The sequence below is a fragment of the Solanum pennellii genome, chromosome 8, assembly GCF_001406875.1.
Source record: "Solanum pennellii chromosome 8, SPENNV200".
NCBI classification, from domain to species: Eukaryota; Viridiplantae; Streptophyta; class Magnoliopsida; order Solanales; family Solanaceae; genus Solanum; species Solanum pennellii.
Window position 1 is genome coordinate 58,206,836 of NC_028644.1, and position 23,658 is coordinate 58,230,493.

The following is a 23,658-nucleotide window of genomic DNA, read 5'->3' on the forward strand; positions in this document are numbered from 1 at the left end:
CACAGAGAAAAAGATGAAACTTTCTCTATACAAAAAATACACTTAACTTTCATCCAGGATAAATTTGAAAGTTACAACACCCTTTTAATATCAAAAAGTATTTTATAGTGTTCTCTTACATAAAAAACATGAATTTACCACATCATGTCATTTTTCACAAGAGAATTTGTGTTTCCTAGTTAACCTTTCACAGCAGTTGAGAGCTAACTCCATTCGAAATCTTGCGCAATCTCCATTTGATTGCTCACAAGGATAGCCAATAAACCCTAAACAGATTGATCATACCGAACCCTTAACTCACTTCATCGACAGCAAAAACCAGACCATTTAAAATGTCCCTTCCCTGATCTTTTTGTTTTTTTTCTTCAAAAGAGTGCACTGATTAGCACTAGCATTGCTCTATCCAACAGTTACAAGAGTTGGCATTCAAATTACAGATCCATAGGTTTAAGGACAGACCATTGTCTCTTCAAGTTATCAATTTGCTCTTTAACCTTGACCAACAGTATTTTGGTGTCTTCAATCTTACCTGCTTTTTCTTCTGCTGAAGACAGTGTGGTTAGCCTTCACAGAAAATTCACGTCTTTTCTCTAGAATTTGAGCCTTCCTCTTCCTAAGGAACATAAGCATAGTTTCCATTTCTTTCTCTTCAGCCTCTTCTTGATCATACTTTAACTTCAATTCCATGTCAGTGTTCCTCAAGTCATCTAAAGTTTTCCTGTGCTTCTCAAGATCAATGAAGAAGTCTTGGCAACTAGACTCGGCTTGGCTTGCGTCCCTCAGGTCTTGAACCATTGATGGGAATATATGTTTGATCTTTACCAACAGCTTGACTTGTTCGTCAGTGAATGACGAGAGATTCTCGTTCAATAGGCTAATTGCTTCCTTCAATACCTTTTCATTAGCTGGGTCCGCCAACATCTTCAATGGTCCTCCAACAAAATGTTTTACTGTTTCCTTTGCAGACTCCAGATTAGAATTTGGTGTACCTGATAGTGAACGAAAATGATCCTTCGGGATAGACTTTAGGAATGATTCTACTTTGTGGAAAGTTGAGTTCACATCTTGAATTATAGTTGGAGTTCGATTCAGATTAGGTACAGATGTGCTTTCCTCGGGTCGATCCTGCTTCATGCATAGGAAAAGAAGGAAGATAAATCCAGGATAACATAAAGAAATTGTCAGGATGATTTACTACCTTTTCCAAAGAAAGAAAATGACTGCAAAAAGTATTTCGACAATCAGCTTGAGGGGTAGTAACATTTTCAATATCACAAGATATTTTCCTTTGACCTGGTACCATGTCCTCTAGTGGTCCCGCAGTGTCTGAAGATGCTGGTGGAATTGCTTGTAGCATGGCCTGAAATAGAAGACAGATTGTTACATCGAAAGATAAATCCAGGAAAAACATATTAAAGATGCTCACAGGATAATTTACTACCTTTTCCACAGAAAAAAGACTTGAAACAGGACTTCTACAATCAGCTTGAAGGGTTCTAACCAGCTCATTTTCAATATCAGAAGATATTTTCCTTTGGCCTGGAGCGCTGTCCTCTAGTGGTCCCACAATGTCTGAGGATGCAGGTAGGGTTTCTTGTAGCATGGCCTGAAAAGAGAAGACAGAGATTGCTACATATGAAAGATAAATACACTCAACCCCGATCCAAAATCAGGATTTGTTATTTTGGTTATCAAAAGAAGTTGTCAAGATAACTGCACTACCTTTCTGGCATAAAAAAGCCGACTTAAACCAGGACCTTGAATATCAACTTGAGGGGTTCTAACCAGCTCATTATCACTAGCAGAAGATATTTTCATTCCCAGTGGCATGTTCTCTGACTGTCCCAAAATGTCCAAGGATGTGGGCAGTGTTGCTTGTGGCATGGCCTGAAAAAAGAAGATATAGATTGTTATGCATCTAAAGATAAATCCAGGAAAACCATACTAAGGAAGCTGAAATGATGGCTTTAATACCTTTTCTGCAGAAAGAAGATGATTTGAAACAGGACTCCCGCAATCAGTTTGTGCGGTTCTAGCCAGCTCATCTTCGATAGCAGAAGATTTCCTTCTGGCTTGTGGCATGGCCTGAACACAAAAGGTATAGATTGTTATACATCTAAAGATAAATCCAGGAAAATTATACTAAGGATGCTCACAGGATGACTTTAATACCTTTTCTGCAGAAAGAAGATGACTTAAAACAGGACTCCCACAATCAGTTTCCGCGGTTCTAACAAGCTCATTTTCGCTAGCAGGAGATTTCCTTCTGGCATGTGCAATGTCTTCTGACTGTCTCACAATATCCAAAGATCTTTGCTGAGTTGCTTGTGGCATGGCCTGAAAACAGAAGATATCATCTAAAAAATAATCCAGGAACACCATACTAAGGGAGCTATCAGTATGACTTTAATACATTTTTTGCAGAAAGAAGATAACTCGAAACAGGTTTCCCGCAACCAGTTTGCGCGGTTCTAACCAGCTCATTTTTTATAGTAGAAGATTTTATTCTGGCTCGTGGCATTGCCTGAAAACAGAAGATATATATAGTTATACACCTAAAGACAAATCCAGGAAAACCATACTAAGGAAGTCACAGGATGACTTTAATACCTTTTCTGCAGAAAGAAGACGACTCGAAACAAGTTTCCCACAATCAGTTTGCGTGGTTCTAACCAGCTCATTTTCGATAGCAGAAGTTTTTGTTCTGGCTTGTGGCATGGCCTGAAAACAGAAGATATAGATTGTTATACACCTAAAGATAAATCCTGGAAAACCATACCAAGGAAGCTGACAGGTTGACTTGAATACCTTTTCTGCAGAAAGAAGATGACTTGAAACAGGACTATGGCAATCAGTTTGAGCAGTTCTAACCAGCTCATTTTGGATAGCAGAAGATTTCCTTCTGGCTTTTGGCATGGCCTGAAAACAGAAGATATAGATTGTTATGCATCTAAAGATAAATCCAGGAAAATTATACTAAGGAAGCTGACAGGATGGCTTTAATACCTTTTCTGCAGAAAGAAGATGATTTGAAACAGGACTCCTGCAATCAGGTTGCGTGGTTCTAACCAGCTCATTCTCGATAGCAGAAGATTTCCTTCTGGCCTGTGGCATGGCCTGAAAACAAAGGAGATAGATTGTTGTACATCTAAAGATGTATCCAGAAAAACCATACAAGGAAGCTGACAGGATGATGTTAATACCTTTTCTGCAGAAAGAAGATGACTTGAAACAAGACTCCCACAATCAGTTTCCACGGTTCTAACCAGCTCATTTTCGGTAGCAGAAGATTTTCTTCTGATTTGTGGCATGGCCTGAAAACATAAGATATAGATTGTTATACATCTAAAGATGAATCAAGGAAAACCATACTAAGGAAGCTGACAAGATGACTTTAATACCTTTTCTGCAGAAAGAAGATGACTTGAAACAGGACTCCTATAATCAGTTTGCACGGTTCTAGCCAGCTCATTTTCGATAGAAGAAGATTTCCTTCTGGCTTGTGCCATGTCCTCTGACTGTTTCCCAATATCCAAAGATCTTTGTGGAGTTGCTAATGGCCTAAAAAGAGAATACAGATTGTTAAACATCTAGACATAAGCTGGTTTTGAGGAAAGGCGTATCTTCATATTTCACTTACGTCTTGCACTTTGTTGACTGGAGTTGATGACAGAGATTTGACACCATCCATCTTTGAATTGTTCCTTCTTGTTGATAAATCAAGACGATAATGATTTTAATAGAGTGGTAGTTGTGTTGAGATCATGTAAATAAGCAATGTAAATAAATTAGTTAGTTGTTGTAGTTAGTTACAAAAAGTTAGTTACAAATGTTAGTTAGAGAATTAGTTACAAGTTAGTTAGAGAAAGAATCTTAGTTAGTGATTTTTTCTTCTCATCTTTTTGTATATATTTTCACATACAGATTGAATGAATACTACTGCTTCATTCTCCCAAATACTCTCTTCTCCAAACACTCTCTTTTCCAAATACCCTCTAAAGCTCCTTCACTCCCATTAATGGAGGTTCTCAACATGGTATCAGAGCAGTAGGATTTCTACTGTAATTTTCGGCCAAACATCACGTTTCTTCTCCTCTGTTTTCCCTCAATTGAAGATCAGGTGTTCATCTTCAGTTTCAGTGATCTGTTGCCATGGCAGTTGAGGAAGTAGTTGCTGTTGCCGGTGAGGTTAGAGTTTCTACTTCAATCTCTACTTCAATCGATCACAATCATCCACTGTTTATTCATCCTTCTGATACTCAAGGCTCTCTACTCACTTCAATTCAACTTCTAGGATATGAAAATTACTCCTTATGGAGTAAATCTTTGAAGCTTGTATTACTTGGTAAAAATAAGCTAGGCTTTTTGTTAGGAACCTGTACTAAGAGTATGTATCCTTCTTCTATGCATGAACAATGGGAGAGATGCAATGCTATTGTTTTAGGTTGGATTATGAATACGGTTTCTAAAAGCTTAGTTAGCACTGTGATCTATGGATCTGATGCACACACTGTTTGGGAAGATCTTAGAGAAAGGTTTGATAAGGTTAATGCTTCTAGAGCATTTTATCTTCACAAAGAAATTGTTACCCTGTCTCAGGGAACTGCATCTGTGTCGAATTATTTTTCAAGACTAAGAGAACTTTGGGATGAGTTTGAGACACTTATACCACCTCCTTCTTGTGCATGTCCTGAATCCAAACAGTATGCAGAACATTTTCAGTTTCAGAAGTTATGGCAGTTTTTGATGGGGCTAAATGAGTCTTATCCTCATGCTAAAAGTCAGGTGTTAATGCAGATTCCTACTCCAAATGTTAATCAAGCTTATGCTATGATCATTAATGTAGAAAGTCAAAGAGTGAATGGTGCAAGTAGTAGTTCATTCTCAGCAGAAACTTCTTCAGAAACTACTCTTATGAGTAATAGAATGTCTAGTTATAATAGTGGATATCATAACAGTGGTGGTTCTAGCTCAGGTTCAGCTTACTATCCTAACAATGGTTCTAGTGGAAATAGTGGTTATAAAGCTAGAAACAATGGTGATGTACGACAAGGAGGAAGATCAAATCTCTATTGTGATTACTGCCATTACAGAGGACATACTAAAGATTCTTGTTACAAACTTCATGGCTATCCTAAGAAGAAAGGAAGTTCTTCTTCTCATGCTAACAGTGCTACTGCTGGAGGATGTCAGTCACCTGAAAATGGAACCTGTGATAATTCTTCTGTAAATACTAATGCTAAGTCCTTTGGTACTTCTTCTAACAATTTCTCAGGAGGTACACAAGGCATGTCACTCTTTACACATGAACAGTACAATCAGATTTTAAAGATGTTGAGCAAAGGAAAAGGCAAGGAAGTAGATTCTATGGCTAATGTTGCAACTGCAAGTTCCTCAGGTACTTTTACAGCTCTTATGTCTGATATGGCTCATACAAACTGGATTATAGATACAGGTGCTTCAAATCATATGGTTCACAGTATGAATCTTATGAAACATTGTACAGATCTTGGAAGTAGAAATGATATGAAAGTAAATTTGCCTACTGGTACTCAAGTGGATATTAGTCATGTTGGAGATTCATTAATTCTTGAGGATAAATTAGTGAAGGATGTTCTCTATATACCAGAATTTCAGTATAATCTGTTATCAGTCTCTCAACTTACTAAACAACTAAAGTGTGCAGTACTATTTTTCCCTGACTTCTGTGTATTTCAGGATCTCTTCAGTGGGAGGGTCCTGGGGATTGGTAAGGAAGATCAAGGATTATATCTTCTCAATACAGACACACAACCAAGAACTTTGCAAGACAAGATTAATAGGAACACATGTATCAGTTCATGTATCAGTTCTTCTAGCAGCTTTACTTCTGTTTGTTCAATACATAGTCTTTGGCATAAGAGACTGGGGCATGCTCCTTTTACAGTTCTCAGTAGAATACAATGCTTACAAAATGTACCTATGGAAGATCACAATTGTACTGTTTGTCCTATTGCAAAGCAAACAAGGTTACCATTTCCTACTAGTGTGTCTCTATCCAATGCTTGTTTTGATATAGTGCATGCTGATGTATGGGGGCCCTATAGAGTCTCTAACCATGATGGAAAGAGATATTTTTTAACATTGGTAGATGATAAATCCAAATATACTTGGATTTTCTTAATGCACACTAAGTCTGATACTATTGTCTTGCTGAGAGATTTTATCTATATGATCAAGACACAATTTGAGATCACTGTCAAGTGTGTAAGATCAGACAATGGAACAGAATTTTTCAATTCCCAGGTAGATGCTTTGTTCAGAGAGCATGGGATTATGCATCAAAGTTCATGTGTTCATTCTCCTCAACAGAATGGTGTAGTTGAGAGGAAACATAGATCTATTCTTGACATGGCTAGAGCCTTAAGATTTCAGGCCTGTATTCCTATTAGATTCTGGGGTATGTGTGTGTCTGCAGCAGTGTACATTCTTAATAGATTACCTACAAAATTACACAAAGCCAAATCTTCATATGAGGTGTTATATGGTCAGGTTCCTTCTCTTGATCATGTAAGAGTTCTTGGTTCTTTATGTTATGCCACTGATCCAAAAAGACTTGATAAATTTGCCCCTAGAGCTATTCCTGCTGTTCATATGGGTTATTCTTCTACTCAGAAAGGATATATCTTATATGATCTTAGTTCTAAAAATTTTTTTGTCAGTAGAGACACTGTATTCAAAGAGGATATTTTTCCTTTCAAAGATATTAAATCTTCTCCTGAGACTTTGTTTCCTGTTCTTGATCTTCCTGGTGATCTTGATTCTGAATTACCTACTTCTAGTTCTACTTCTTCTTCTCAAGATCTTCCATCTAGTAGAGATGTTGTTCAATCTGTTACTCATCCTAGAAGATCATCTAGGCAGTCTAAGCCTCCTGTTTGGCTAGATTCTTATATTACTCCAACAACAAAGAATGCATCTCTATATCCTATTTCTCACTATGTATCATATAAAGCTTTGTCTTCTACCTATAGAGCTTCTCTTGCTGCCTATTCTGCTACCTCAGAACCTCATACCTACTCAGAAGCCTGTCAAGATCCTCTTTGGGTGGCTGCTATGCAGGATGAAATTGCTGCACTTGAGAATAATGGTACTTGGTCTATTGTTTCACTTCCAACTGATAAAGTTGCTATTGGTTGTAAGTGGGTGTTCAAGATTAAATACAAGGCTTCAGGGGAGGTTGAGAGATACAAGGCAAGGCTTGTTGCTAAGGGATACAGTCAACAAAAAGGCCTAGACTTCACTGAGACTTTCTCTCCTGTTGCAAAAATGGTTACTGTTAGGTCTGTTATTGCTCTTGCTGCTTCTTGTGGTTGGTATATATTTCAAATGGATGTTCATAATGCCTTTCTACAAGGTGATCTTCTTGAAGAGGTCTACATGCACATTCCTGAGGGTTTTGCAAACCAGGGGGAGAAACACATGGTTTGCAAGCTTCACAAGTCATTGTATGGACTAAAGCAAGCCCCTAGACAATGGAATCTAAAACTTACTGAAGCACTAGTTGATATGGGGTTCTTGCAATCTCATTATGACTATTCATTGTTTACAAAGGAAGTAGGGAAAGAACTTCTTGTCATACTTGTGTATGTAGATGATCTTTTGATCACTGGGAGCAGCTTAAAGCTGATACAACAAGTTAGAAAAGACTTGCAGTACAGGTTCAAAATGAAGGATCTTGGAGAGTTGAAATATTTTCTTGGAATTGAGTTTTCCAGAAATGCAGATGGTTTTCTTATGAATCAGAGAAAATATGCACTTGGACTTGTATCTGAGCTTGGACTTGCAGGGTGTAAACCTGCATCTACTCCCTTAGAGTTCAATCACAAGCTGACATCCACTGTGTTTGATAAATGCACAGGAATGAATGCAGAAGATAAAAGTCTTGAGGATTATGGAAAGTATCAAAGGTTGATAGGCAAACTATTGTACTTGACTATGACTAGGCCTGATATTGCCTTTGTAGTTCAAGTACTTAGTCAATATATGCACTCACCAAAAAACTCTCATATGGAAGCAGCACTTAGAGTTGTGAGATACATAAAAGGTACAGCAGGTCTTGGGTTGTTTATGCCAAGCAATAACATGTCTGAGCTTGTGGCTTATTGTGACTCAGATTGGGGAGCATGTATAGAATCCAGGAAATCAGTTACTGGCTACATAGTCAAGCTGGGAAGTGCTTTAGTGTCGTGGAAAGCAAAGAAACAGAATACAGTCTCAAGAAGCTCTGCAGAAGCAGAGTTCAGAAGCATGGCCACCACAGTAGCTGAAATAATCTGGCTGAAAGGGTTGTTCAAAGAGTTGGGAGTAGAAGTTAAGCTACCTATTCAACTCTTTTGTGATAGTAAAGCTGCCATTCAAATAGCAGCCCATCCTATATTCCATGAACGGACAAAACACTTTGATATAGATTGTCATTTTGTAAGGGAAAAGATCATGAATGGACTCATTCAAACTCAACACATAGGAACTAAAGAGCAGCAAGCTGACATACTCACTAAAGGATTGTGCAAACCTCAACATGATTTGCTGATTGACAAGCTTGGAATGAAAAATATATTTTTCAATTCTCAGCTTGAGGGGGAGTGTTGAGATCATGTAAATAAGCAATGTAAATAAATTAGTTAGTTGTTGTAGTTAGTTACAAAAAGTTAGTTACAAATGTTAGTTAGAGAATTAGTTACAAGTTAGTTAGAGAAAGAATCTTAGTTAGTGATTTTTTCTTCTCATCTTTTTGTATATATATTCACATACAGATTGAATGAATACTACTGCTTCATTCTCCCAAATACTCTCTTCTCCAAACACTCTCTTTTCCAAATACCCTCTAAAGCTCCTTCACTCCCATTAATGGAGGTTCTCAACAGTATGGGCTTATGCAGTTTGAATGCAGAAACTAGAGAGATTATGGGAAGCGGTAAAAGTGCACCTCAGCCCTTAAAGTTTGTGAGAGGCAGCTCAATACATAAACTTATACTGCCTCTTCCCAGTGAAGGAAAACATAGTTCAAGACATTCAGTATACTTGCACATTAAATTGCTAATGGTGGAAAAAAATACTTATTAAGTAGTAATTTAAAAGTTAGTTTAATAGAGAAAACATAACATCAAAATTTAAAATTTGAATTGTAAAATGGATCTTAATTCTTGAATGTTTTGAAATTGTTATATAAGAGTAATAAAAAGGTTTCAAACATTTTGGATGTCCAAAGTGTCTTTAAAATGGGATAGGTGGTTAAAATTACAAAATTAATTTTGTGATAAATTAAGACTGGGAATTTACATGGAAAGTGTCAAAATGTTTCCTTTTTGGGGTTAACAGCTTAAAAAAACTGGTGGCTGTGAAGGGCACAACTGGAGAGTAAGAAATAAAAAAGGAATGGAGCTAACTGCTGGAGAACACTAATTGTAGAGGGTTAACTAAGTTATAAAAAATCTGGGGGGAGAGAGTGGATAAGAAGCCATCCTTCTAATTTGCAAATTTAAAAGGGTAAAACTATATATTCAGTAAAATAGTGGCCATTGAAGCAGCTATAAGGGTTATGTTGCCAAAAATGCAAGAGTCTACAGGAGTGATGCAATTTTCTCAAGGAGACAAGAATCACAGAAAATTCATGAAACAAATTTGACTACAAACTCTCCGTTAGTGCAACAGCTATAAGAGAAAATGTTCAGTCACAAGTACGAAATAACAGTCACTATAGTTTATAGCAAGACCAGCCTCTTGCTAAGAGGACTTCAAGCTAGACAATGACACTTCTACTCTAACCATATCATTTTCAGTACCATTGTTGATCAAAGCTTAACATGCTAGTCCATCTTCCAGGCAACAGAAATACTAAAAACACAATCTTATTGAGAAGATAGGCACACGTGCAGCACACACAACACCAGGACCTACTTAATAAACAAACTGCTATCAATAACACAATTTGTTAGTAATTTAGCATTTTTAATATTAATAAAATGCTTTATTTGTACTGTCACTATGTCCATTAGTGGACAATTACTTGCATAGTGTATTTAAGTGGCAAAAGTGGCATTACATAATCGATATATGGTGCATTACATCCTTGTGTTAGTTTTTAACTTTATTGTTATTCTTGTGAACGTTTGAGTGATCGCCGTTGAGCAACCCTTTCATTTGCACGTTGGTGCATTGGTTGCCAACCCATTACTTCACTCTTAATTCCTCCATTATACCTCGTAACATATGTAACTCTTAAGGCCATTATCTTTACTATTTACTACACCATTATCTTCCTATTCATTGCTAGGAAGACTTCTTGTAGTATAAATAGTAGTGGTCTTCATTTGGTTAGTAACACACAACATACAAGAAAATATAAAGTGCATAAAGTGTTAGTAGTTGAAGGAAGGTGTTCTTTTTTGTGGAGTTTTGGACTCAACTCTTGTCCAGAGTTGTTGAGTTATATTTTGAGAAAGTTGTTGTATCCTGGAGGGGACAAGTCAAAGAGAACTATTGCTGGACCGGTGAAAACATTTGCTGCAGTGGGCTTGAATCTCCTTAAAGAGCGAGATATCCGCGCCTAAGCCTGAAGAGATTTATTTCTTCATTTCATTTTCAGTTGTAATCTTGTAATTTTTTGTTATATTGTAAGTTTTCACTAACAATTTTAAGGAGATTCATAATGGCTACAATTGAAAAAATTGCGGATGTCAAGATGGGAAACCTTAACAAGCCATTTCAGTTCAATGGTAACCATTTTATGAGATGGAAGGGTAAAGTACTTTTTTACTTGAGTCTTCTCAATGTTTCTTATGTGTTAACTGAGAAGAATCCTAATAAAGAAAACATCACCTCTATTAATGATGATAAAATTATTTCTCATCTGGAGAAAGTGGAAAAGTACGATGGTGATTCCTATAAGTGTCGGTATTATATCTTAATTGTCTGTCTGATAATTTTTATGATTATTATGATAGAACTTACTCTAGTGCAAAGAAAATTTGGAAAGTATTGCAAAGTAAGTATGATACTAAAGAGGCGGGAGCGAAAAAATATGCGACTAGTAGATTTTTTTGTTTCCAAATGGTGGACAACAAATCAGTGGTAGATCAATCTCAAGACTTCATAATGATCGTTGGAGAGCTTAGGTCCGAAGAGGTTAAAATTGGAGATAACCTTATTGTTTGTGGCATAGTGGATAAACTTCCACCTTCTTGGAAGGAATTTCAAAAAACTATGCGCCACAAACAAAAGGAAACCTCTCTTGAAACCTTGATAATGAAAATTCGCATGGAAAAGAAGCAAGGGGTCAAGATGCACTTTTACAAACAGAAGAGAACAACATCACAACGAAGATAAATTTAATTACTTCGAATAATGCTACTCTTGAAACTCACAAAACTGCTTCTTTGAAGCCTAAGAAGAAAAAATTCAAGAAAAATAATGGTAGACCTCCCAAGAAAAATAACGATGAGAATAACCAAGAACAAAATCAACATGTTCAAGAAAATGGATCATGCTTTGTTTGTGGCAAGAGTGGGCATATTGCTCGATTTTGCTAATTCCGAAAACGTGGTCCTAACCCTCAGACAAATATTACCGAAGAACCTTTTGTGATGGTGATTACCGACATAAACATGGTTGAGAATGTTGATGGATGGTGGGATGATTCTGGTGCAAACGTCATGTCTGTTATGACAAAGACCGGTTTAAAATATATACTCATTTTGAGGAGCCAAAAATCATCATGCATGGTGATGCTCACACTATTCAAGTGCTTGGAAAGGGAGATGTCGAATTGTGTTTTACTTCTGAAAGGATATTAACTTTAAAAGATTTACTTTATACTCCTTCCATGAGAAAAAATTTGATGTCTAGTTTTCTTCTTAATAAAGCAGGCTTTAAACATATTATTGAATCTGATCAATATGTAATAGTGAAGAAGGGTATTTTTGTGGGTAAGGGTATGCATGTGATGCGATGTTTAAATTGAATGTTGAGATGAATAAAACTTCTACTTCTGTTTATATGCTATCTTTTACCAATTTTTGGCATGTTTGTTTATCTCATATTAATGATCGTTATGTTGAAATCATGAGTAGTTGAGGATTGATCCCAATGGTTGAAAATAATTTTGAAAAATGTGGGGCTTGTAGTAAAGCCAAGATCACTAAAAGGTCTCATTTTCAAGTAGAAAGAAAAACTGATTTGTTAGAATTAGTTCATACTGATATTTGTGAACTTGGTGAAAATTCTAACTCGTATAGGTAATAGATATTTTATCACACTTTCATTGATAATTTTTCTAAGTTTACATATGTTCATTTGATGAAAAATAAAAGTGATGCTTTTGAGAATTTTAAAACTTATCTCCACGAGGTTGAAAATCAGTTTGGAAGAAAATAAAAAGAATTAGAAGTGATAGAGGTCGTGAATATGAGTCAAATGAGTTTAATTCTTTTGTTAGATCATTGAGAATATTTCATGAAACTACTCCTCCTTACTCTCATTCATCTAATGGAGTAGCAAAAAGGAAAAATAGAACTTTGTTTGAATTGACTAGTGTCATGCTTATTGAGTCACATGCACCTTTAAATTTTTGGGGTGAAGCTATCTTAACTGTTTGTTATGTGTTGAATCTTGTGCCTCATAAAAAGTCTAAATTGACACCTTTTGAATTGTGGAAAGGTTACAAGCCAAGTTTGGGATATCTAAGAGTTTGGGGTTGTCTAGCCTTTGTGAGACTAATGGATCCCAAGATTACAAAGTTGGGTAAGAAAGTTACTACTTGTGCTTTTCTTGGTTATGCTTCAAATAGTATAGCCTATAGATTTTTTAATGTTGAAGATAATATTGTGATAGAATCAGATGATGCTATTTTTTATGAAAATAAATTTCCTTTTGATACAAAAAATAGTGGGGGTCAAAGAATTGAACAAAATATTTTGTCACTACCTAGTTCTTCTACTTCTACTTTGAAAAATAAAGAAGTTAATGATTTTGAGTTAAGAAGAAGTAAAAGCGATAGAGTAGAAAAAGATTTTGGTCCAGATTTTTATGTGTTTAATGTTGAAAATAACCCTTTAACTTTGAAAGAAGCATTATCTTCACATGATTCTATTTTTTGAAAAGAGGCTGTAAATGATGAAATGGAATCACTAATTTCTAATAAAACTTGAAAACTAGTTGATTTACCGCCAGGTTTTAAAACTGTTGGTTGTAAATGGGTCTTACGAAAAAAGTTGAAACCGGATGGATATTGATAAGTAGAAGGCTAGGCTAGTTGCAAAAGGTTTTAAACAACTAGAAGGACTAGAATTTTTTGATACTTTTTCTCCGGTAACAAGAATTACATCCATAAGACTTTTAATGGCTATGGCTGCAATTTTTGATTTGCAAATTCATCAAATGGATGTAAAAACTGTTTTTCTAATTGGAGACCTAAATGAAGAAATTTATATCGATCAACTATATTTTTTTGTTGAAGCAGGCCAAGAAAGCAAAGTATGTAAACTTACTAAATTTCTATATGGCTTGAAACAGGCACCAAAGCAATGGCATGAAAAGTTAAATTCTTGCATGATTGAAAATAGATTTAAAACAAATGAGTGTGATAAGTGCATATATCATAAGTCTTGGAATAATTCACATGTGATTATTTGCCTATATGTTGATGATTTGTTGATCTTTGGCTCTAACATGAATGTTATTGATGAAGCTAAAAATGTTCTTAGAAACCATTTTGATATAAAAGATCTTGGTGAGGCAAATTTTATTCTTGGAATAAAAATAACAAGAACATGTGAGGGAATTTTCCTTGACCAGTCACATTATGTTGAGAAAATTTTGAAAAAATATAACGTTCATGATTAAAAGCATGTTGCTACTCCTTTTGATTCAAGTGTCCACTTATTTCCTGTTGAAAGTGAAAATGATGTAATAAATCAAAATGAATATGCTAATATAATCGAAAGTTTGAGATATGTGACTGATTGCACTAGACCTGATATTGCATATGCAGTAGGAGTACTTGGTAGGTTTACAAGCAAGCCAGGTAATGAACATTGGCATGTCATAACAGACGCGATGGATTGCTATTTGAAAACACTTTCAATACAAAAAGAGCTCCTTCCGGCTACACTCAGAGTTATGAGATATTTAATCTGAACAAAAATTGTGGTTTGTTCTATAAAAAATATCTTGTTGTACTTGAAGACTTTTGTGATGCTAATTAGAAAACTTTATCGGGCGATTCGTGTTCTACCACTGGTTATGTCTTTACTTTAGGCGGTGGTGCTGTTTGTTGGAGATCGAAAAAACAAACTATAATTGCTAACTCTACCTTGGAGGCTGAACTAATTGTTTTAGCTTCAGCTAGTGAGGAAGCGAAGGCTAAGAGATTTATTATTTCAAGTACCTTATTTTGAAAAATCAATTCCTCCTATTTTAATTCATTGTGATAGCACCGCTGCAATTGGTAGAGTTCAAAATCGTTATTACAACGGTAAATCCAGACCTGTAAGGAGGAAACACAGTAATGTAAGATCGTATTTGAGAAATGATACCATTAATGTTGATTATGTCAAATCTTGTGATAATCTTACAGATCCTCTTACGAAGACCTTAACAAGAGAAAAGGTCTGGAGCAAATCGAGGGGGATGAGATTGAAGCCTACAAATCCTAGAGTCATATATGAGGAAACCCAACCTGGGGACTAGAGATCCTACAACCAGGTTCAAAGGGAAAAACTAATCATTGATGACTCGTTATGAAAATGCACTATCTTTTTATTCCCTCCCTATGATGTGGGTGCATTATTTTCTACAGTTTGTGAAGGTTGAGTTGATAAAACTCTTAATGAATATTTGTAGTCCGTATGGATGGAGTGTTAAACTTACAGGAGCACTCTCGACAGATTTCACCTATATGATGTGTGGATGTAGGTCGCTTCCTATGAGAATTGGCTTATTCTCAAATGCACTCACGAAACAGGGATAGGACATGGCATAACGTGCTGGCTTTAAAGCTCATGTCAACACCTTGATCATTATGTGTGAGCAGTGATATTTTATTTCCCTTAAGCAGTCATAGTTCAAGTTTGAGACCACTACGACTCTGGAGTAAAAAATACTATTTCACTAAGTGGAGGTTCAATGCAGAGCACACCTTTATTATGCATAGTAGTCTTCCTTCAGTTGATATATTCTCTTGTATAATATTAAAATGAGTGGGGGATTGTTAGTAATTTAGCATTTTTAATATTAATAAAATGCTTTATTTGTATTGTCACTATGTCCATTAGCGAACAGTTACTTGCATAGTGAATTTAAGTCGCAAAAATGGCATTACATAATCTGTTGTATGGTGCATTATGGTGCATTACATCCTTGTGTCAGTTTTTAACTTTACTGTTATTCTTGTGAACGTTTGAGTGATGGCCGTTGAGCAACCCTTTCATTTGCACGTTGGTGCATTGGTTGCCAACCCATTACTTCACTCTTAATTCCTCCATTATACCTTGTAACATATATAACTCCTAATACCACTATTTTCACTATTTACTACACCATTATCTTCCTATTCATTGCTAGGAAGACTTCTTGTAGTATAAATAGTGATGGTCTTCATTTGGTTAGTAACACACAACATACAAGAAAATATAGTGCATAAAGTGTTGGAACAAAAAGAGAGTTCTTATTAGTTGAAGGGAGGTGTTCTTTTTTGTAGAGCTTTGGACTCAACTCTTGTCCAGAGTTGTTGAGTTATATTTTGTGAAGACTGATGTATTATGGAGGGGACAAGTCAAAGAAAACTACGACTGGACCGGTGAAAACATTTGTTGCAGTGGGCTTGAATTTCCTTAAAGAGAGCGAGATATCCGCTCCTCAGCCTGAAAAGATTTATTTCTTCATTTCATTTTCAATTGTAATCTTGTAACTTTTTGTTATATTGTAAGTTTTCACTAACAATTTTAAGGAGATACATAATGGCTACAATTGAAAAAACTACGGATGTCAAGATGGGAGACCTTAACAAGCGATTCCGGTTCAATGGCAAATATTTTAAGAGATGGAAGGGTAAAGTATTTTTCTACTTAAGTCTTCTCAATGTTTCTTATGTGTTAACTGAGAAAAATCCTATTAAAGAAGACATTACCTCTATGAATGATGATGAAATTATTTCTCATTTGGAGAAAGTGGAAAAGTACGATGGTGATTCCTAAAGTGTCGGTATTATATTCTTAATTGTCTGTCTGATAATTTTTATGATTATTATGATAGAACTTACTCTAGTGCAAAGAAAATTTGAAAAGTATTGCAGAGTAAATATGATACCGAAGAGGCGGAAGCAAAAAATGTGGCTAGTAGATTTTTTCGTTTCCAAATGGTGGACAACAAATAAGTGGTAAAGCAAGCTCAAGACTTCATAATGATCGTTGGAGAGCTTAGGTCCGAAGAGGTTAAAATTGGAGATAACCTTTACACCAACAAATAAAAATATGGACTGAAACAAGGAGAGGGAGTAGAGAGGATAGCACAGTTTCAGGTGAGACTAACGATCTTCCAGGCAACAGAAATACTAAAACACAATCTTATAGAGAAGATAGTCACACATGCAGCACACAACACCAGGACCTACTTAATAAACAAACTGCTATCAATAACACAATTTGTTTACACCAACAGAAGAAAAAAAATGGACTGAAACAAGGAGAGAGAGTAAAGGGGATAGCACAGTTTCAGGTGAGACTAACTCATTGACTTCTCATTCCCAGTTTGCAAATGGCATCCGTCATGGCATGAAAAATCATCTTTTTGACCTGTGGTACAAAGAGCAAATTATCACCTTTACCAAAATTATATTCAAGCAAAACTAAATAGAGGATTTATGCAAAAGGTTCCACACTCCTAAACATGTAACTGAAAGCTTTAGAAGGCATAGAAGCAATATCAACCAAAAAATGTAGAATAAAAAGACAACATCTAATATAAGTGCTTCCAGTGATGAAATTATGTCAACCATTGGCACAAACACTTGATATAAAGTATTATCTTAAGGAAGTAGTATTCTATCCACAAGCAATTATTGAGGAGTGCAAAATACAAAGAGAATGGAGCCAATTTCAATAATGTATTAATCCAAAAGAATAGCTATTAGTAGGTGTAAAAATAATCTATCTAAGGAAACAAACTCAGAAAATCCTAAATATCTCTATCAATGATCGTGTTGTGATTATGCTATGTATTCTATATGAAAATGCGTCTTATGTACATTCTATAACACTCCCCCTCAAGTTGGAGCATAGATATTAATCATGCCCAACTTGTTACAAAGATATTCAACCCGAGTTCCATATAAAGCCTTCTTGAACATATCACCCATTAGGTCTCATGTCTTCGCATATCCAGTAGAAATCGTGTTCTCTTGAATCTTCTCACGAACAAAGCGATAGTCAACCTTAATGTGATTCGTCCATTCATGGCACATTAGATTTGAGGAAATGTGAAGAGCAACCTGATAATCACACTAAAGTTTTGCTGGAGACAAAGGGTTCAAACCGATCTAAACTAAAAGGTGATGAATCCATAGTATTTCACATGCGGATTGAGCCATAGCTCTACACTCATTCTATACTAGATCGAGATACAACAATTAGTTTCTTACTCCTCCAAGATACCAAATTTCCACCAACAAAAACGCAATAGCCAGTAGATCTTTATCAATTCTTGATCCAGCCCCATCAGCATCGCAAAACACTCAATACGAGAATGTATGTGGTCGCTATACAAAATGCCAAGGCCAGGAGCTCCTTTCAAGTAGCAGAAGATCTGTTCCAGGGCTTTCCAATGTTTAATAGTAGGGGCAGACATCAATTGATAGATGATACTGATTGCATATGCAATATTTGGATGGGGCACTGTAAGGTAGTTCAATTTCCCAACCAATTTTGTGTATCTTTCAGGATGATCAAAAGGATCTCCATCATTCTTAGTAAGATGAACATTAGGACCATTGGCGTGCAACATGGTTTGGCTCCCAATTTTCCAGTTTTTGCAAGTAGGTCAACTACATACTTTCTTTGGGACAAGAAAGTTCCTTTCTTGCTTCTTGCTACTGCAACACCCAAGACGTATTTTAGTTGCCCCAACTCTTTGGTATGAAACTTGGCATGCAAAAACTCCTTGAGAGAAGAAGAAATTCCTGCACAATCATCTCTAGTAATAACAATATCGCCAACATAAACAACCAAAAGTATAATACCAACTGTTGACTGTCTATAGATATCTGAGTGATCACACTTGCTCTTCTTCAATCCAAATTACTAAACTACATCACTAAATTTTCCAAACCAAGCATGGGACTTTACTTTAAACCATAGAGATTTTCTAGATGACAAACTTTTCCATACTCCCCTTGAGCAACAAACCCAGATGGTCGCTCCATAAACACTTCTTCATTGAGATCAACATAAAGAAATGCATTTTTGATATCCAACTGATGTAAATGTCAATGCTGAGAAACAACCAAGGAAACAAACAAGTGAACAGAGGTGAACTTGGCAACCAAGGTGAAGGTTAGGTTTGCGCATAACCTTTAGCTATAAGTCTGGCCTTAAGTCTTGCAATAGAGACATCTAGATTAACTTTGACCGCAAAATTCAATTTGCATCCAATTGGTTTCTTTCCATTGGGTAAATCTACCAAATCCCAACTGTGATTTTCATCTAAAGCATGCATCTACTCAAGCATTGTCTCATGCCATCTAGGATAGTTCAAGGCATCCTTCATCGTTTTGGGTATAGAGATAGAGTCTAGAGAGGCAATCATACAACTAGATGCAGCTGATAAGTGGTCATAAGAGTCAAAATTGGCACAAGAATATCTGTTTTACACTAACATGAACCTTTTTGAAGAGCAATAAGGAGGTCAAGATTTTCAGGAGGATCAAGTGAAGCAACATCTAATGATAAAGGAATTGTATCAACGATTTCCCGCCTTCTCAAGTAAACTTGAACAATTGGTCTTGTTGGTGCAGATAGAACAAGTGTTGACGGCATAATAGTGGACTGGTGCCCAATAGAAGGACTAGGGAACTAAAGAACATCTTCTAACTTTTATGTCACAACACTAGTAACCTTGTAGACTGACCACTCATCTGTCTCCCCTTACTTGTAGAATCGGAAGGTGCATAGAAGAATGGTGTAGTACCGGAAAATACTACATCAGTTGACACCAGATATACGTCAAGCTTAGTGGAATAACATCGATATCCCTTTTGAAGGCAAGAATAACCCAAGAAAACACAATTCAAAGCCTTGGGGTTCAACTTAGTAACAAATGGTCGAACATCTCGAACTGTCGAACATAACATGTGCTTTCAAATACCTTAGGTTCCACCGAAAATAGTGACTTATTTGGAAAAAGAACATTATAAGGCACATTACCGACAAGCAAAGTTGATGGCATGCGATTTATCAAAAAACAAGCAGTAAAGACCGCATCAAGCCAAAATTGTTTAGGAACCTTCATTTAGAACAAAAGTGTTTGAGTTGTCTCAAGTAGATGCCTATTCTTTCTCTCAGCAACTTCATTTTGAGAGAGCGTATCAACACATAAGACTGATGGAGAATGTCGTGTTGTCTCATGTAGGATTTAAATACTTTTGACATATATATTCTTTAGCATTATCGCTCCTTAGAATACAGACCGGGGCATTGAACTGAATTTTGACTTCAGCACAAAAGGCAGAAAAAGTGAGTAAGCACTTCAGATCGACTATTCACAAAGTAATCCAATATGATTCGAGAAAAATCATCTACAAAAGTGACAAAATATTTTATGCCCTATTTTAGAAATAACTGACATGGTCCCCAACATCCAAACATCAGAATGAACTAACTCAAAAGCTGACGCAACTCGATTATTAATCCTTGGATGGTGTTTTGCACATCAACATGACTCACAATCCAAGGTAGAAATATTTGGAGACTGAGGACAGCTTCTTCAACAAAGGTAGAGAAGGATGTCCCAATCGACAATGTGTTTCAAATGGAGATACAACATTGTAGGAGGCAACATATCAAGACTCCCATTCATCAAAGATGTAGAACATCATTTTCCAATTACCAGATTTGTTGTAAGATCATGAGATATACAATGATCGATAAAACACGAAATATAACAATTAAGGTTTCTGGTAAGTTTACTTACCGATAATAAATATAAAGCCAATTTTGGTAGACTTAACACAGATGACAAGGTAATAGAGGAGTTTGGTTTAAGTTTCTGTTACAGGTTGACCCATCAGGGTCAGTAACTGGAGATGGTGCTTTGTGTGGTGGAAAGCAAGACAAGATATTAGGATTATCTATCATGTATTTGTGGCACCTGAATCAAGAACCCATTTATTTGAACCGGTTACAAGACATACTTTATCGGACTTAGCAAAAGCAGTAACTGAACAAGATTTTTGATATTGAGAGAATTTAGCTAACTCCTCGACTGAAACCAAAACCATTTTGTCAGATGATGAACTAGAAGTATCAAAAACTTCAGACCTTCGAGTTACCAGATTATGATCAATTATTGTTCCAATTAAATACTAATGTATCAAAAATCAAAATTTCACGAAGTAGAAATACCCCAATAGATTTCCAGATGCTCAAGAATTAATAGAGATCGGTTGATCCAATCAAACTAATTCTTCACTTAGAGTACGCAATCAATCAAGCTAGAGATTCACAAAAGAATTTTCTACCAAAATTTTAGCAGTAATCTGACACCAAAATCAGCAAATACAATGTCAATAGATTTTACCCAAGGAAAAAAAGTTTAAAGAACCTGGAATGCTCAGAAATCAACCTAACTGAGGTCTGTTGAACAAGAGACCACAAAATCTGACAACGGAAATATCGAGACGATGTGTGGAAAGAAAAAATCTGATTTGATTCAGATGTTACACACGCCCCCACGTGCCTCATATGCAGAAGCTTCCTGAAATAGTTATCGGAGCTTCCTGAAATAGGTGCCAGAGCGTGAGCCTCACACTCTTCCCTGTCAACCACCGGATACTGCGTTCTTACAGATCAGGTGAGGTAATCCTTCCTAGGTTCGCTGTGAGATTGGAATATCAAGTTCCAAGTAACTCCCAGTACCAGATGTGACCAATCAAGTCACTTACAGACAATTTTTTGAACTGGCCGACACTAGTGATTCGAAAAGGAAAAAAAAAAGAAACAAAATAAAAACTCTACTCTGACGCCATGTAAAATATAGAGAGAATGGAGCAAGTTCCAATATTGTATTAATCCAAAAGGAGTGCTATTTGTAGGTGTACAAATAATCTAAGGAAACAAAATAAGAAAATCCATAAATCTATCAGTGGTTGTGCTGTGTATTCTACATGAAAATGTGTCTATGTACATTATATAACAAAGAGCATAAAGTACAATGTCCAATCCAAGATGAAGAAATCCAAGGATTTTATTAATTGGATCCATGCTTAAGACGGAACTCATTTATCCCTCAAATTGTATGGAAAATTATTAAAACGACGAAGTGCTCACTTCTAACAACACTGATCATGCTTACGATAGAACTCATTTATCACTCAAATTGCATGGCATAGCATTAAACATTACTCGACTATTGAAAGCCACTTGATCTTCTTTTTCATGGAAGATATTGTCTTCTCATAGTAAGAAACAATGCAAACTCTTATTTGAACAAAGTGGAAGTGTGATATTTGTGGTATAATAGGAAAAACACTAATACCTTAACCGAAGGATAGCATCCTGCTTCTATGGCTATCCCGCTTTGGAAGAACCTTGACTATAGCTAACCTTAAGAGCTCAAATAAGAATAAGGTTGGGTGGGCAGTGAAAGGCTGATTTAGTAGACTAAAAAGAGAGATATTGTTGTTGCCAGGGAAAGGAACTTGTCTGGTTTGCATTATACTCATTTCCCCTACGAGATTCAAAAATGTCCCCAAACAATTGAAACTCATTGGAAGAAAGACCTCAAGCGTAAATAATGAAACATCCTTTGTGTTTCAATTATAGCCTTACACACAGATCCATGTCACACTTAGCTACATATGTCCAGAATAATTGAAGAACCTATAAATAATACTCCCTCTTTCCTGAGAACAATGGCGAGGTCCAGAGTAATAGAGTCAAACATCTAATTCTAGATGTGACCTCGGAAATTAATTGATAGATTCCTCAAAACCTTTAAAATAGAATTTATGTACTTGAAACTATATAAAAAGTAGTCCAATTCAAAATTCTTTTACATTTGAAGATAGTTAGACATTTTAGACTGTTTTGACTCCCCAAAATAATAATGGTGATAGGGAGTAATCTATTTAATGAAGATTGAATCTGTGCAAAGAGGAATTCTGGCAAGAACATGGTCATAAAAAACAGAATCATATAAACAACTCTGAGAAACATGAAACAAGAGAAGTACCTCTAATTTGTCTTCTTTAGCGACATGATCTTGGGGAAGTTTGCGGAATTCCTCAGTCAAACGAATACATTCACCAACATTTTCAGGTGAAACGAAGCAAAGAGCAACATTTATGCACGACTGTGGAAGTAAGAAAAAATTTAGAATAATAAAACTAACAAGACCAATACTATTACTGTTTTATCAAAAAAGATCAATAGAATAGAATTTTTTAGTTGTGACCTCACTTTACATCTTCTGATCATTAGATATCTCCGAGGTCTAACCTACACCAACTTTTATCGAATCTACAGTTACTTCTACATCTCTAGCCACAATGCCAACACTTTTGACATCATCATCGTCTGCCTCCAGCTCAGGCCCAGATGATTCACATCATCCGCCGAACCCTACACCTAGTGCAGACTTGTCACCTCTAATCAACTTATTGCACTACAAAAACGTATATAATATCCACTCGTAATACTAACCTTCATAATACCTATTTAAGTTATCATCTGCCATCACTCCATAAGGCCTTTGTATCATCTTTTTCCTTTGTTTTCATCTGTAAGTTTACTTTTGAAGCACTCTCATACAAGATGGTGATAGACTATAATTGACTAGATGTTTGTTTTACATGCAAGTGCTACTTGAAAGCTTGTCCCTCTTCCTTTGATTAACATATTGTTGTCGTCATTAGATAATGCAATCAAAGTTCATCCAAACGACCAAGTTGATCGATGAAGGCTCACCTTGTTGCCAAGGTGTATACTTATATATTTGGGATTAATAACAGTGATACTCTATCTCCTCAGGCTTAAATACCATTTGTTTGTCTTTTTCTATCCATGGGTGATGTTTGACACTGGTCTCTTATCAGTTGGACATTCAATGGTGACCTAGAGGATGAAGTTTATATGAAGCAACCACCTAATTTTGTAGTTATGAAGGGGGGAGTCAAGTAGGCATCAGTCATTCTATGGTCAAAAACAGTCTCCTTAAGCCTGGTTGGTAAGTTCACACAGTAATTTAGGAGTTTGGCATGACTCGTAGTGAAGCACGTCACTTTGTGTTTTATCAATATTTTGCTCCAAAGATGTGTATTTATTTGGTGATTTATATTGATGATATTTTTAGCAAGGGCGATGATCAGGATGGTATAACATGTAACACCTCAAATCTCAAAATGAAGAAAAT

General features: G+C 36.0%; 2 protein-coding genes across 9 annotated transcripts in view; both read right to left on the minus strand.

Annotated features, from left to right (window-relative positions):
• On the minus strand, positions 1–22,554 carry LOC107028609. 6 transcript variants are annotated; one of them, XM_015229742.2, is made up of 15 exons: positions 22,480–22,554; positions 16,764–16,829; positions 3,641–3,704; positions 3,402–3,561; positions 3,204–3,314; positions 3,007–3,117; positions 2,809–2,919; positions 2,611–2,721; positions 2,414–2,524; positions 2,173–2,337; positions 1,975–2,085; positions 1,723–1,887; positions 1,442–1,606; positions 1,199–1,360; positions 1–1,125 (listed from the first exon to the last, which is right to left on the minus strand). In XM_015229742.2, the coding sequence occupies exons 2-15, from the start codon at positions 16,765–16,767 to the stop codon at positions 526–528; spliced, it is 2,151 nt and encodes a 716-aa protein (XP_015085228.1). In that variant the 5' UTR covers positions 16,768–16,829; positions 22,480–22,554; the 3' UTR covers positions 1–525. The 6 variants fall into 6 exon arrangements, with proteins under 6 accessions (XP_015085228.1, XP_027774788.1, XP_027774787.1 ...); XM_027918987.1 differs by lacking the exon at positions 22,480–22,554 and adding an exon at positions 20,851–21,185 and having other exon boundaries at positions 2,477–2,524; positions 3,641–3,707; XM_027918986.1 differs by lacking the exon at positions 22,480–22,554 and adding an exon at positions 20,851–21,184 and having other exon boundaries at positions 3,641–3,707.
• LOC107028610 (ABC transporter F family member 4-like) overlaps positions 22,478–23,658 on the minus strand; it is a 15,422-nt gene continuing 14,241 nt past the window's right edge. For all 3 annotated transcript variants that reach the window (XM_015229746.2, XM_015229744.2, XM_027918992.1), the window contains one exon: positions 22,478–22,599. The gene's annotated coding sequence lies outside the window, so the exon portion shown is untranslated. The remainder of the gene's footprint in view (positions 22,600–23,658) is intronic.